The sequence below is a fragment of the Ailuropoda melanoleuca genome, chromosome 11, assembly GCF_002007445.2.
Source record: "Ailuropoda melanoleuca isolate Jingjing chromosome 11, ASM200744v2, whole genome shotgun sequence".
NCBI classification, from domain to species: domain Eukaryota; kingdom Metazoa; phylum Chordata; class Mammalia; order Carnivora; family Ursidae; genus Ailuropoda; species Ailuropoda melanoleuca.
Window position 1 is genome coordinate 4,459,315 of NC_048228.1, and position 12,320 is coordinate 4,471,634.

General features: G+C 47.5%; 1 protein-coding gene across 2 annotated transcripts in view; it reads right to left on the reverse strand.

Annotated features, from left to right (window-relative positions):
* DNAJC11 (DnaJ heat shock protein family (Hsp40) member C11) overlaps positions 1 to 12,320 on the reverse strand; it is a 75,208-nt gene that overhangs the window by 5,342 nt on the left and 57,546 nt on the right. For both annotated transcript variants that reach the window (XM_034671155.1, XM_002923849.4), the window contains exons 5-10: positions 11,057 to 11,185; positions 9,980 to 10,102; positions 8,843 to 8,916; positions 7,033 to 7,222; positions 6,419 to 6,504; positions 5,941 to 6,057 (exon numbers count right to left, since the gene is read on the reverse strand). In XM_034671155.1, coding sequence (XP_034527046.1) covers positions 5,941 to 6,057; positions 6,419 to 6,504; positions 7,033 to 7,222; positions 8,843 to 8,916; positions 9,980 to 10,102; positions 11,057 to 11,185 — 719 coding nt within the window. The remainder of the gene's footprint in view (positions 1 to 5,940; positions 6,058 to 6,418; positions 6,505 to 7,032; positions 7,223 to 8,842; positions 8,917 to 9,979; positions 10,103 to 11,056; positions 11,186 to 12,320) is intronic.

The window sequence follows — 12,320 nt, forward strand, 5'->3', positions numbered from 1 at the left end:
TACAGATGCAACGAGTTCAGCAAACTCCAAGCAGCATAAATACAACAAAAACCACATGTAGGTATGTTGTAGGCACAAACTGCTGGAAAAAAAAGTTAAAAAAAAATACCCCCAAAAAACCAAAGCAAAACAAAAAGTTAAGTAGCAAAGAAAGANGTTCAGCAAACTCCAAGCAGCATAAATACAACAAAAACCACATGTAGGTATGTTGTAGGCACAAACTGCTGGGAAAAAAAGTTAAAAAAAAATACCCCCAAAAAACCAAAGCAAAACAAAAAGTTAAGTAGCTAAGAAAGAAAGAAAGAAAGAAAGAAAGAAAAAGAAAAAGACAGAAAGAAAGAAAGAGAAAGAAAGAAAGAAAGGGAAAGAAAGAAAGAAAGAAAAAGACACCACACTCAGGGGGATCATGATTCAAATGACCACTGATAGGTGTCATACGAAAGAATGGAGGCTGGAAGCTGCTAGAATAACATCTTCAGAGCACTGAAAGCACAAATCCGTTAACCCTGAATTCTATATTCAGGGACAATATCCTTCAGAAGAAAAGCAACTCCAGAAATGATAATGCTGAAAACAAAAGAAGCCAAACAACCCAATAATAAAACAGACAAAAGATTTGAAGGATGACTTCACTAACAAAAAAAATATGGATGGTAAATAAGTACACGGAAAGATGTTCACCATCTGGGACGTGAGGGAGACGCAAATCGAAACCACAGTGGGACACACTCACACACCTGCTGAAGCAGCCCGAGTGAACAAGAGGCCAAACCAAGGGCTGGTGAGGGTGTGGAGCCACTGGGCTCTCACACGCTGCTGGTGGGGAGGGAACACGAAGCCACCGCCGGGAAAGCCACTTAGTACTTTCTTATCCCGGGGAGCACACCCCCCATCCAGCTCAGCATGGCTGCTCCTAGGAACTGACCCAAGAGAAATGAAAACTTACGTTCACACAAAACCTGTATGTGAACGTCTAACTGGCTTTATCTGTAATTGCTAAAAACTGGAAACAAGTGAAATGTCCTTAAACTGATAAGCAGATAAACTGTGGTGTAACAACACAATGTAATGCCAAGTAACAAGGAAAACGGACACACTACTGACATAGGCAACCATCAGGACATATCTCGAATGTGTTGTGCTCGTGAAAGAAGCACAAAAGGCTTTACACTGTATGATTCCAATTATATGACATTTTGAAAAAGGCAAAAACATAGGGAGTGAAAGCAGACCAGTGGCCAAGGGTGTGGGAGACAGCACAAAGGCCAGGAGGCAAAAACATAGGGCCACACAAAGGCCAGGAGGCAATTTTGTTCTGTATCTTGACTGTGATGGTGGTTACATGACTTATGTGATTGCCAAAACTCCCAGAACTGTACAGTAAGACAGATGAATTTTACATTTATGTAAATTTTACGTCAACAAAGTTTGACTTTAAAAATTACAGCAGTGATAACAGCTTAGTTCTGGGGTAGGAATGCCCACAATGAAACTATTTTAGGTTAATATAATGTAAAATAAAATAAAGTGCTACATTGAGATACAACATAAAAGCAGAATAAAGAAAAAATAGAGACATTTTCTTGGTAAAGAATACTAAGAGGTAATCACTGACAGAACTACACTAGAAGAAAAGCTGAAGAAAGTTCTTTAGGCCAAAGAAACAAATATCAGAAGGAAAATTAGATTTTAAGGAAGGAATAAGGAACACTGGAAGCAGTTTAAAAAAAAAAAAGTGGGCAAACATGACTCCCCCCCTTAATTTTTTAAACACATATATATGTACAAATATATACATATGAAACTATTTAAAGCCAGAATTACAACACTCTTGGGACTATAATGTATGTAATTATAATGCATATGGCAAGTACAGCATAAAGAACATGGGAGGGGAAATGGTCCTAGAAGTTTTCAAGGTTCTTTCATTTTACATGAAGTAATACAATATGAAGTCTAATCAGATGATAAAAGGTTAATAATACATAATCTCTAGAGCAAACACTAAGAAAAAAAACCCCAACGCAAAGAGGTATAGCTAAAAAGTCAACAGGTAAATCAAAATGGAATGCTAAAAATATTCAGTAAGAGAAGACAGAAGACAAATCATAAATAACAGGCCTAAATCCAGCCATGCCAATAATTACATTAAATATTAATGGACTAAACACTCCAATTAAAAAGCAAGAAACTGTATGAATGGATATATGCTGGCTATAAGACACCCTGTGTATATGAACACAGACAAATTAAATATAAACAGACAGAAAAGGATAAACCATAGAAACAGTAAGTGTAAGAAGGCTGCAGCAGCTATACGAGTATCAGATAAAGCAGACTTCAAGTCAAGGAAAGCTGCTAGAGATGAAATTTACGAAGCCAAAACTGACAAAGGAAGAAACAGAATTCTATACTCATAGCTGGATGTTTTAACACTACTTTCTCAGCAACTGACAGAAATCTGGCCCAAATCAGTAAAGTACAGAACTTCTGGTTTCTGATGAATGTCGTCAACCACCTTGACCTGTTGGTATTTATAGAACACTACAGCCGACAACTGCAGAACACGTTTTCAAGTGCACATGATCACTCGGGTCGATTCCATGGTGAGCTGTAAAAAAGTCTCAATATATTTAAAAAGACTGGAATCATACAGCATATGTTATCTGACCTAAATGAAATTAAATTGAAATCATTAATCAAATATAGAAAAAACCCCAAATATTTAGAAATTTAGCAATACATTTCCAAAAGTGAAATTAGAAAACAGTCTGAATTGAATGATAATGATGTAACAAAATATCCAAATCTGTGGGATGGGGTAAAACAGTGTTTAAAGCCTTAAATGTTTATAATATAAAAGAAAGGTTTCAAATTAATAACCTCAAGCTGGGCTTTAAAAATCTAGAAAAGGCAGCAATGTGAAATCAAAGTATGTAGAAAGGAAAAAAAAATCAGAAATCAATGAAACAGAAAACAGATAAACAACAAAGAACATAACAAAGCCAAAGCTGTTTCTCTGAAAGGTTAAGGGTTCCATCGAGACTGGTTATGAAAAAGGAAGAATGAACACAAATGACCAACATGAGGAATGAAGACAGAGATCATCTACAGAGAATTATAGACATTAAAAAAGTAAGGGCATATTATGAGAAACTTCATGTTAACAAATTCAACAGTCGAAATGGACATATTCCTTGAAAAACACAAAGTAACAAAGCTGACACGAGATGAAAGCGAAAACTGGAAAAGCCATGTATTTTTTCAAAGAATCCATGATCAAAAATCCTCCTATAGGGGCACCTGGGTGGCTCAGTTGGTTGGGCATCTGACTCTTGATTTCGGCTCAGGTCATGATCTCAGGGTCATTGAGATGGAGTCCCACGTTGGGCTCTGCGCTCAGCAGGGAATCTGCTGGAGATTCTCTCCCCCTCCCTTTGCTCCTGCCCTGCTTGTGTGTGCACACTCTTTCAAAAAAGAACAAACTATTCTCATACAAATCCTTTCAGAAAACAGAGGAAGAAGGGACCACTTCCTAACTCATTTTATCAGGCTGCCATAACTCATTCCAAAATCTGACAAATACATAATTAAAAAAGAAAGTTACAATCCACATCCCTTATAAACAGAGATACAAAAATCCTTAGTAAGATATTAGCAAATGAAATCAAGCAATATATAAAAAGTATTATATGTTATGATCAAGTGGAATTTTCCTCAGGAATGTAAGGTTGGTTTAACATTCAAAAATTACTGTGATTCACCAAGTAAACAGACTACAAGAAAAAAGTTAGCAAAGTAAGATCCTCTGTTATTCTGAACTCTGGGGCCTTCCGGAAAACTTCAGTTTATACAGCAATATGATCTGGACAATTTAGCCTGCTGACACGGGAACCTTGGTTGAAGTGAAAATGTTTCTTTCCGAGGAGGGAGAGTGGCATTCTTGGGATGAGAATTCAATTCAGATTATGTCCTGCAATACCTGCATGGGAGAAGTGTTTCACAACAGAAATGGAATCAGAAAACTGTGTCTCGGGGCGCCTGGGTGGCACAGTGGTTAAGCGTCTGCCTTCGGCTCAGGGCGTGATCCTGGCGTTATGGGATCGAGCCCCACATCAGGCTCCTCCGCTATGAGCCTGCTTCTTCCTCTCCCACTCCCCCTGCTTGTGTTCCCTCTCTCGCTGGCTGTCTCTATCTCTGTCGAATAAATAAATAAAATCTTTAAAAAAAATAAAATAAAAACCATGTCTCGTTAGTGGCCCCAATTTGGGAATAAAAGGGGTTAGAATGAAGAAAATCTGTCGGCTGTGTGTCCTTTACTAAATCTCAGGGGTCCTCAGATCACTGAGAGGAGAGCGGCCCAATGCAGCTCTGGTCCTGGTGACCTGCTTTGGCTCTCATCTCCAAACCGTGATGTGTGATCTGCTTCCTTCCTGTCTCTGTATCTCTCCCTCCCTCCTTCTGTCTCTTGCAGAGCTCTCTCAAGTGCCAGGCTGGGTTCTAGGCTCCAAGAGTGCAGTACAGAATACAATGAACACAGTTCATTGTTAAAGAGCTTCTGATGAGGGGCAGGGAAGTGTACGGATGATCAGAGGGGATGGTGTCGTGGAGGATAAACAGGGGAAACGGAAAGAGTTTGCCTGGGGCAAAGTGAGGGGTACGCTCTTACCGGGTGACGAGGGATGGTTTTGGCAATTAGGTGACATCTGAGCAGACACCTGAGGGAATTGAAGGAACCAGCCATGCTGGCATCTGGGGACTGAGATAAAGCAAGCACATAGTCTGGTCATAGGAGTGGGCTTGCTGTTGTCTGGAGCGGCGTGGAGGCCAGGGTGGCTGGAGTGGAGTTAGAAGGGGCAGATGGGAGAGGAGGGGTCAGCAGGAAGTGAGGTTCTGATCACAGAGGGTCCTGAAGAACTCTGGCTTTTGCCCAGGATTGAGGGAGTCACTGAGGGCTTAAGCAGAGAGCGACAAACACTGACTTACGTTCAAACGTTCTGCCCGTGTGGAGAGCAGGCTCACGAGGCGGTGAAGGAGATGGGTCAGAAGGATACTGCAGTAATTTGGAACCAGACAGTGGGAGCAGAGGGGGTGAGGAACGGTCATGTTCAGGAGATGCTTTCTGAGGACAGCTGGGATGGTTTTGAGATGCATTAACTTTGGTGTGTGGGGAAAAAGAGTGACCAAGGCCAGCTCCAAGGTTTTGCACAGAACAGCTGGAAGGCTGGGACTCTCCTGACCGGCACAGGGACGCTCTGGGCAGAGTAGGTTTGGAAGCATCAGGAGCTGAGATGGGATGTTTGAGACGCCGGTGGAGATCCAAGCAGTGATTTGTAAGAGGAAGTGGGAGAGGGGCTAGAGGTCTGGCAGGCAGGCCAGGCCAGAGCTACAAACATGAGCATTGCCAGTGCAGGAAGGTACTTTTCAAGCCAGCAGGCGGGATGGGGCCACCTGGGGAGGGAGTCCACACAGACAAGGACTGGGTCCTATGCGATGCCACACACAAGCGATCAGCCATTGAGGTAAGAGAGGCGGCACGGAGAGGCTGGAAGGCAGGAAGGCACGCCGCTGGAGCAGGGGAGAAGGCTCTGGGCCGGAGGGATGAACAGACGCTGCACAGGCTGATGGCGGCCCTGTACGTGTCACGTGTGTGAACAGCAGTGTCGACGAGTGGGCGCGCGGGGCTGGCATCGGGACCACCCGGGGGAAGGGAGAGGTGCACCCGGCTTGTAGAAGCTCCCTGACCGCACAGACTCAGACCCTCAGGGAACACTGGGCCTCGGACTCCTTGGCAATGGCTTACACGCTAAGACAGAGGCAACTGTATCTTTAAGAACAAAGCTACAAAGCAAGGTCTATTTCATCCTTAAGGGGGGTGAAGCCCGGGTGAGTTACAAGTTGCCAGATACTCCTTGGCCAGAAAGATCCAGTTCCACTTACTTGACTTTGAGAGAAACGCCCTGAGGGACTCCAACGCTGACAGCTGCGCCTAGGACGCTGTGCCTGGAGATTTTGCGCTCTGCTCCGTACTCCACCACCGTCCCGAAGAAGCCCGCCCTGCAGGGAGCGTGAGGCCTGAGCAAGTTGGGTCCCTGGGCTCTCCATCTCCTCCGGTCCCCATGAGCAACTGTCACTCAGCACAGAGGTCGCCCCTGCCCCCCGCCCCAGGAGTGGATCACGATGGACACCCTTGGTCAGCAAGCAGAACTAAGTCAGCACACGAGCGGTGCAGTCCTTCCGTCAGCCTCGAGTCCCTCAGGGCGGGGACGGTGGAGCGGTAAACTCCACAGCCTTCAACAGGAGCACCCGGGAAACGTCACAGACACGAGCGGGCACCTCACACCCACCAGCTCCGCCTTTGGAACCCCCTCCACAACGTGCCGCAGGCCTGCTTCTGAGCAGCCAGGCCAGGACTTACTTCAGGGATCCTTTCACGCGGGTCTGGTCATCATCCTGGAATTTGTGCTGATAGCTGATCAGTGCAAAGGAGTGAGGGATTCCAAGCTGGGGAGACGGGGAGAAGGGAAAGCACACTAGTGGCCGAGACACCGTGGGAGGGCGGGTACTGCGTCCCGCTGGCTGCTGAGTGCCCATCGTGGGCAGGCCTCTCCAGCAGGGGCCATGATCTGTGTGTGAAGATTTACTAGTGGCCAATATTTAAAAACTGGGGGAGTTCACATAAAAACCCAGTTTCCTGACTTCTCATGAAAACAAACATTCTGTGGCCGGGAGCCTGCATTCTTACACAACGACAGGTGCGGGTGCTGAGGGCAGCTGCCTTTTGGGGGGGGGGGTCCCTCATGCCACCACAGTGGCACCTGAGTGCACGACTCTGCTCTGGGGTCACTTACCAACCTGGGCTCTCTCCCACCCTGATTCTGTGGGCTTCTACTAGATGTGAATGGGGCACTCTGCTTTAGGACAACGGGAACACAGCTACCCCAGAAACCTGAGAAGAGGATCTCAACGCCCCTGAGTGTGCATGCACAAAACCGGCCCCTCGGGCACACGAGGGAGCAGCTCTGTCCTCACCTGCAGGGCCACAGTGAAGTGGCTGGTTTTGGTGTCCCGGACGATGCTCGTGTTCATCGCCGACTGGATACCCCACCGCCACTGCAGGTAGCCCACTGTGTTCTTGTCCAGGTTCCGGGCTAGGACAGTGGTGAGGCCAGGCCGGATTCCACGGGATGAAAACTGCAGAGCACAGTTTGTCGTCACAAAGCTGGGGGGACACACAGACAGAAAGGGGTCCTGGATGACACCCGGTTCTCAGCTGTTCTTGGCCCTTTCCTCTTTGTCAGGCTAAGACCCAGCTCACTCTGCCTTCCATGAATCCCTGAGCTGGTGCCCCACCAGGAAGACAGGACACTGAGCCTCTCTCCTTGAGAGGGAACGAGAGGGTGCCCAGTAACCCTCCCTGCTGATGTGCGTTGCCCACCACCTCCCGTTCTACCGAAAACCACCAGGTCCAGCCCTACTACAGGTCAGAATCACCTCGTGGGGCAAAGGCTGCACACTGGAATCACCCGGCTGATCTAAAAAAACGCTGATGGGCGGCTCCCGCGCCCTGCCGTCCCGGACCGGCTTGGAGTGTAAAAAGCTTGCCAGGTGATTCTAATGTGCAGCCACGTGGGAGGACCCCTGACCCAGAGACCACCCCGGCCAATTAAGTCAGAGTTTCCAGGCAGGGCGCCGGGCATCAGTAGATTCTTCCAGGACCGCCCGTGATTCTGGTGTCCACCCACGGTCGAGAGCTTGGAAAGCTAGTACGGCAAACCGCTTGCCGGGAAAGGCATCTGAAGTTTGTTTTCAAGGGAGTCAGCCCCATCTTCTGGTTAAAAAGGGGTATTTCATTTCAGCGGCATAGGAATTCACACCACTTTACTCAAAGCGTTAAAAGGTGAGCCAACAGCCCAACATTCCCCAGACTGCCGAAGGCTGGCTTCTTTCTCTCTTTCCTAAGCTCGAGAGCTATCACTTTGCCACTAAATAATAACAAATACGAGAGCTGTGATCGTCTTGCTCTTGCAAACCTCCAGCAGCTCTCCGTGAATTAAGAATTTACTCTTCTCCACAGGGCCCCCAACCCAAATGTTCCCTCATTTCTCTCAAGTCACATGGGGTGCCAGCTGCGATTTTCTGCTTCAGCCACAGTGGGTTCAGGGGAGGCAAGTGGGGAGGGGAGAGACCAAAGTCACCCTAGAATTTCAAGACAGTGGCATTGAAAAGAATCAAAATATAAGGACTGAGATTCTTGTTTAATTAAAGTAATAAGACTTAGTCTTTTTATCCAGCATGTCCTAGAGAGAGACCGATTTGAGAGAGAGAGGAGAGATCAGCAAGAGGTTAAATATAACTCTCCAGTGTCTGCATCTTGCTGACGACCAGGGAGTCTCTCAAGTGGCTCACGGTTCAATACAGACCCTTTCCAGAACTTGAAACACATTCTCGGGGACAAAGAAAGGATCCACAAGTTCATCAATATTTTAGGCCACTAACCAGCTTCCCTGTGAAGGTGCTTTCTCTCCAGTCTCTCCTGGCTCTCACAGCCCCTGGTGAGCAGGCAGGAGCCTCAACCCCACAAAGGAGGAGACTGTGCACCACAGATCAGAAGCCGGGCCCAGGGCAGGGACAGGCAGCAGACGACCCCTCCCCGCACCCACCAGTCCAGAGTCTGTGCCACATGCACCCTGCCTCGGCTCTCTGCCAGCGCCGCAGGGTCTGCCCCTGGTGACCTTGTAGGACAGAAATGGTAACTCCAGGTGACCTTGACAAAAAGAATACACAAGTTCTAGTCTGCTAAATCCACGAAGACCATCAAAGAGGATTTCTCTATATTTACCATCTTGGGGTGAGATTACGGAACAGCTTCAGACCAAATAAAGGTCCCTGCAGATCCCCGGCTCCAAATTCTAACTGTTCAAAAGAGAAAAAGAGAGTGTTAGCGGTGTTTACTCTCACAGAAGCAACCCGTGTCTCAGGGAAGCACCTCTGGTTATAATTCCTTCTTTTAATTCAAAGCCACTGGCCCTTGCCAGGGCTCTGAAAGTAGGGAGGGGCTGGAAGACTCTGGAGCCCAACATGAAGCTTGAACTCACGGACCCTGAGATCAAGACCAGAGCTGAGATCAAGAGTCAGATGCTTAATTGACTGAGCCACCCGGGCGCCCCTTAAAGATTCTTAAGACCTCGTCCTAACCTGCACCAAATGGAGGACTGCTCCCACAGATCCAAAGGAGGCTGTTTTCAAGGAGGCATGTTTCAGAAAGGAGCCCCTCCAAAGAAAACACTGCTGGCCTCCAATGGTCTCGCTTGCTCAGGTCAGAAGGGGAGACTGGCTTCCTGTGCCCGGCCATCTGCAGAGCCGCCTGCTGAGCCCCCCCCACCCCCGCCACAGCGCCGACTTCACGTTCTCGTTCTGCTTCATCGCCCGTGGCTCTCGCAGGTGACTGGAGATGGTCCTCAGGGGTCCGGAGTTAACCCATCAGCAGTCCCACACTCAGCCTTGGAAGTCCAGCCAGTTCTGGCTGCCTCATTTACTAGTCTGGGTGACTTTCAAGGCAACTCTTCTATGTTAATTTGACGCAGTTCAATTTGCTCAGCAGAGCTGGCTGTTCGACGGCCGCCGATCAGCGGACCAGAGCACTGACATGCGCCTGCCTCCCGAACTGGGCAGGAAAAGAGAGGAGCCTACAGGTTTCGGCTGAAGGGGAACAAAGATGCGGAGTTTCTCACGGTTGCGTTTCTCTAAGCTGCTCTAGTCTACCTCTGAGCTGTCCAGCAGACGGGGGATTCCGTCTCTGGTATGAGACATGTGTTTCTCTTGGGGACAGTCACCTCATGCGGGTTTGACATCTGGTACCCTGTTGTACAATGATGTGGCCAACCTCGGTCTTTTTGGGGGTTGGCTTTTAGAGTGTAAACGTTCAGAAATGAAGCTTTGCAGTGGATAACATGACTCTGCCCGTCAGCATTCTTACCTCTCCCCATCCCTTTGCGGAAGTGACTCGTCTAAGCGCGAAGTTAATGGAACCCCCTCCATTCCCATTTTGGGTTGAGAGGCTTCCGGAGAGGATGGCTGTGTCTGTAGTTGTCAAGGGTGCCTAGGAAATGATATTTGCTGGTAAGGAATGAGTCAAAGCACTCTGGAGCACAAGGACAGCAGCCTAATGAATACACTTCCAGTGCATGGCCAAAGGTGCAGGTGACCACGACTCCAGGGGCTAGGGATGTACGACGACCTCAACTGGTTCACTTCTCTCCCACTTTGCCATCTGAACTGCATGCGGCCACCAAGATAATGTTTTGCAAAAGCTTTGCTGGGCAAATTTCAAAAAACCAGGGGAAAGACAGGGCTAAATGCTGGTTCTTAGGGTACTGATAGCATCTGATGGCACAGAGACTTCATTATGTGCCTTCCCTCCCACTGTGGGATGTCTGGGACCCTCTAGTCCGTGTTTGCCACCAGCACTGGGGAAGGGACTGAATCCGTGGCCCTATTAGCCAACCCTGGAAGCTCTGCCAGATGGGCAAGTTTCCCAGAGTTAGGACTTCATCTGGGTGGATGCACTTGAGAATAAACAGAGTTGAGGAGTTAGAGACCTACTGTAAGCCTCAGCAGACCCGCCCGCCAGTGCTACCTTCAAACTGTGGGCAGAAAGATGACATTTTAGTGACCCTGTGGTCAGCTGAATATTGTGTTTTCTGCACATGACAGAGTGTGCCTTAAAACTAAGACTGGTTCTTGGAATCACCAGTGGAGGTCTGCTTTCTCACCCCAGACCTTCCTGACCTTGGCCTCTGCTTCTCCCACACCACTTGCACTTCTGCTGGGGGAGCCCTGTGACCTTGGAAGCTAAGTGCCTCCTGGCACTCATGCTTTGAACACGTCAGCAAATCAGTAACAAACAAGGTTGTGCCGGGAACTCTTTTTTTTTAAGTGGCTAACTGCATCCTTTCATAAATAAAGATGAGAAAAACCACAGCTGCTCGGTGCGCTGCGCCTCGTTAACCTGAGCTCACCGCACTCGGGGTGGGGGGGAGCGTCTGGGCTTTACCTCAATGGACTGGGATATGTGCATCTTGTTGATTTCAATCTGCGGAAAACCACTTCCGGACACATCTTCGTACTCCTCTTCATAGCGATCAAAAAGGTCAGTGGCATCGATGCCAACACTGATGGTCCCCTGGGGCAGAAAAACAAGCAGTCAGCAGCAGGGGTGGTATTTGTGGAATGAAAGACGATCTACACTCTGGCAGCTGGCGGTTCACTGGGTGTGGGCAGGACTCCCCCACGAAGCCCACGGAGCATGAATGTCACAGTTCACACCAAACAGCAGCAGAGCGTCACTGACTGCTGGGGTCACAGCACCAGTCACGTCGGCAGGCAAACAAGACAAGCGTTAGGAAAAGAAAAAAGGCCCATGTAATTTGATTTTTAGGGCCCAGATAGGACCGACTTCATGGCTCTAAATAGATCACCTCCAGATTTAACCCCTGAATGCAGAAACCACCTAGACACGAGCCACATGAATTAAACATTTTAATGTTTGATTCTAAACACTCTCACGTCACAAAACTACTTTAAAACTCTTTAAACATAAACATAACTTCAAAGATAAAGAAGTGCCAGGTGCCGGGCGCCTGCGTGGCTCAGATGGTTAAACGGCTGCCTTTGGCTCAGGTCATGATCCCAGGATCCTGGCATCGAGCCCTGTGCTGGGCTCCTTGCTCAGCGGAAGTCTGCTTCTCCCTCTCCCTCTGCCTGCCACTCCCCTGCTTGTGCTCTCGCTCTCTGCCAAATAAATAAATAAAATCTTAAAAAAAAAAAAAAAGAGTGCAAACAAAATCAATTATGAATGAATGGGAGATTGAAAAATTGTTTCACCTTCTAAAATTAATTTGAGGATTAAGCTATGAGAAACGAACACTATATTCTCTCAAGAAATGTGAAGCTAAAATTTGCTGACTGATATAAAATGCTCCATACTTGGAAAATCAATGTTTATTATTTTTTTATCATAAGATTTTTCAAATGAGCATATATCTTAATCCCACATATAAAAATATGACCACATACACATTTTTATTCAGTTCCCTGCAGCCCATTTTAAAAAACCGTATTGAGGCTGAATTTACATATAGTAATGCAAACTGCGCCCACCTAACGTGCACATTTCGGTGAGTCCTGACAGACACGTGGACTCGGGAAACCAACCTCCACAATCACGACACTGAACATTTCTATCGCTCCAATAGCAGCGTGGGAGCATGTGTTTTTCTCCCTGAGAAGGGGACACGCGAACAAAGACGTGAGTGGGA